The sequence below is a fragment of the Belonocnema kinseyi genome, chromosome 6 (assembly GCF_010883055.1).
Source record: "Belonocnema kinseyi isolate 2016_QV_RU_SX_M_011 chromosome 6, B_treatae_v1, whole genome shotgun sequence".
NCBI lineage: Eukaryota > Metazoa > Arthropoda > Insecta > Hymenoptera > Cynipidae > Belonocnema > Belonocnema kinseyi.
Genome location: NC_046662.1, coordinates 136,906,900 through 136,910,574, shown reverse-complemented (window position 1 = coordinate 136,910,574; position 3,675 = coordinate 136,906,900). Strand labels below are relative to the sequence as shown.

General features: G+C 41.2%; 1 protein-coding gene across 1 annotated transcript; it reads left to right on the top strand.

Moving 5' to 3' along the window:
• The first annotated feature begins 2,563 nt into the window (after positions 1-2,563).
• Positions 2,564-3,400, top strand: LOC117175619. Its single transcript, XM_033365328.1, has one exon. It carries the CDS (start codon positions 2,564-2,566, stop codon positions 3,398-3,400), a length of 837 nt encoding a protein of 278 aa, XP_033221219.1.
• Positions 3,401-3,675: the final 275 nt, after the last annotated feature.

Here is a 3,675-nt window from a genome sequence, read left to right as displayed (position 1 = left end):
CATACAAGCTTTATTTTCTATTAAAAACAGCTAATTCAACAAATATGTACTTGAATTTTAAACAAACAAAAAACACATTTTCAATAAGGATTTTAAATAAACACCATTTCACCATCAACAGTTATACCTTCCGTAACACAAAAGTTATAATTAGCCTTTCGACTGAACTGTACTTCAATACATTTTTCCAACTTCACTTTTAAATACTTTAAACAAATTATTTAAAAAAATTATATTAAAAATAAAAAATAAAAAATTATATTAAAATTTTTTTTAACATTTCTATAAATTCCGTAAAAAATATTCGGAATATTTTAAGACAAGTTTTTTAATTTTTTGTTACTTTTTAATTTTTTATTCTTTAAATAGAAATGTGAAAATAAAGTGTACATTTTTTGCATTAAAAGAATTATTAAAATTGTCCGGAATGTTCACGTTCCCAATAATATCCTAAATTAAAATGTACGGAACCATATAATTGTCTAATGATTAAATTCCGGAAATTTATCATCGACAAAAATATACCACGTGGTATATGGATGGCCCCAAATAGTAAATTGTTTATCTTGTATCGCTAATTGTAAAATTCAGAATTTATATAATTCGTTAAATTATAATTGCGGAGATTTTTAAATTGGGTCACTTTGTATTTTCAAAATTTTATTACGTTAATCTGTATATTCGGCATCTCATTTTGAATTATTTTTTATTATTAGTCCTTTTATTTATTACAGTCACATATTTTTTCTGCTTCTGTTTCGCATCAGCCATTAAAATTTTTTTTTAATTTCCTATTTTTCCTATTAATGAAACCTAAGAAAAAAATTCCCGGTTACAGAAGATGTCTCGATGCTGAGAATTAATATTTTAAAGTTTGCAAATAATAATGCAATAATGCAAAATGTAAAATTTAATCATTTCTCTAAATCGAACTCTAGTATAAAAAAGAGTATTAAAGATAGTATGTATTACAAGTAACAATGGATTTAAAATTAAAGGAATAAAATAGAAGGAATGCTAGTATTGATGTAAGACTTTTTCAATATGAAACTTTATTTAAAAATGACTTGGCGCGTCCTAAGGTGGCGGATAGGGGAATGCTCGCTGGCAACAGAGGGTAAGGCCAAATAAAATACGTCTCGCGGACCAAACACACTGGGTGAAGGAGACACCGAGAAAAAACCCACGATTGTTCCCCGCTGCGTCCCACTGGGAGTGCTCCGGACCACGTTCGCCTGACCCGCTTGCGTGGCGAGGAGCTGATGTGTGCTTGCACTACCGACGTGTCAGCCGCAGAATGGGATCAGGAGCCAGCCCCTTCGGGTCTTGATCAGGGAGTGCATGGTGGCTGCAGAGGTCGGAATCTGCAGTACCCCGGGCGAGTTCCAGTCCGTCCGTGTTTCCCGGGACTGGTTAAACGAAGGCTGGGCCCCAGAGAACTGGGGTAGGACTTAGGTCCGAGGGTATACCCGTTCCCAGCTATTTCGGACCGCCCCTCCACGCACGATGCGCTGGCAGAGTTTTTATGGCATCTATACAAAAAAATAATTTGAATACCGATGGAAAAAATCAAGAAGGAAGTACGTCACCGGAAGCAGGAATTGAGAAGGTGCTTACGGAAATGAGAGAACTTTTGGTTATAATGGCTCAAGCAGCGGATAAACAGAAGAATGTAAACGTTGAAATTAAAAGCGGCATCCCAAAGTTGATAGAAGCCATAGAAGTTATTCAACAGGAGAGGAAACCGTGGAAATGTGCGCCAAGCAGCTCGATAAGCGCAGCGAAGCAACAGATACACAGAAGTCATAGCACACCTAGGCGAACGTCCACTAAGCGAGCAGCCTCCAGTCCGGCAGAGAACCAGAGTGCCAATCAAATAGACAAGAAGATTAAAGATAGTGCATCACCCTTGGAGTGGAAGGAGGTGACAGGACGCAAGAAGAAAGCCGATAAGGCTGAAAGGAAAACTCATGCTGAGGGGCAGACAAATAATGTCCAGAGAAGGAGAGAGAAGCGAATAAAAACAAGAACAGAAGCCATTATCATAAAATCGGCTGAAGGCAAAACCTATGCGCAAGTCCTAGGAGAAATCCGGGGAAATGTTAAGCCGGAAAATATAAACACAGTGGTAAAATCTATTCGTCAGACAAGAGCTGGATTTGTCTTGCTAGCTCAAAGTCAGCTTAACGAAGCCCAACACTAGAGGCCAGATCATGGCAATAGTAGAAGTAGATGAACAAGCAGCCGAGCATTTACTTGAAACTGCACATATTAAGTTCGGATGGGTCAACTGTCGTGTCAAAAAGAGAACCATGGTCACACGCTGTTACAGGTGTCTGGGTTACGGTCATCAGGCACGTGAATGCAAAGGACCCGATAGGAAGGATCAGTGCTACAAATGTGGTAATACTGGTCACAAGGGCGCCACATGCCAGTCAGATGCAAATTGTGTTCTGTGTAACGATCTTAATCTGGAGACATAGCAACGGTGTCATATTCCTGGGTCAGGCAAATGTCAAGCCTTTAGAGAGGCTCTTGGCCGAGCTCGAGAACATGATAGACGATGATCAGCATTCTTCAAGGAAACCTACATAGAAGTAGAACAGCCGATGACCTTCTAACACATCTTGTATATGAGAAGAAGGCCGATCTGCTGCTTCTGTGTGAGCAGTACCAAGATAGAGAAGTATCAACGTGGTTTGCAGATAATACAGGAACTGCTGCTATCTCGGTAAGAAATGGAGATAAAGTACCAGTGGATGACCACGGATCCGGCGCGGGATTTTTTTGGATCAGGAGTAGGTGGACCACTTTTGTGAGCGTCTACCTTACCCCAAATGAGCCCATCAACGACTTCGAGGTTAAACTAGAAGGTCTAGAGGAAGCAATACAAGATATGGAGGGCGGCATTGTGATAGCTAGCGACTTTAACGCGGAAGCGGTAGAGTGGGGAATGCCAAAGTCGAACCCTAGAGGGAAACGGATAATGGAGATGGCGGCCAGAAGAGGACTGATAGTTCTTAATACTGGCGCATCAACATTCAGACGACCCGGGCAGAGAGAGACGACACCAGATGTCTCCTTCGCTTCAGAGAACATGGCAGGAAATGTTGTAAACTGGAGGGTGATGGAAGAATTTACAGGTAGTGATCACGAATACATCACATTACAGAAACAGAGGGAAAATAAAGCTCTCAAAGCCTACACCCGCAGACAGAAAAGGTGGAACGTGCGAAAACTGAACGAGGAGAAGTTTGCAAACGTCATCACAAGCAAGCCAGAAACAGCAGTAAAAACACGGGGATGTACAGAGACGAAAGAAGACTCTGTCAACGTCGTGGAGCAGACAATGGCCCTTATTGAGCAAGCATGTGATGCTGCCATGCCTCGAAAAAGTTGAAACGACAGCCGATATCCGGCTTACTGGTGGTCGGAAGAAATTGCCATTTTGAGGAAGACCTGCTTTTCATTGCGCCGTAAAGCTCAGCGTGCTAAGAAAAACCCTGAGAAGATGGCCCAAAAGAATGCGGAATTTCTTCGAATGAAGAAACAGCTGAGACAGACCATCAAGAGAAGTAAACGCACAGGCTGGATGACCATGGCAAAGGAAGTGGGCAACGAACCCTGGGGCCTTGGCTATAGGATAGTTACCCGGAAGCTAGGAGCGACAACAGC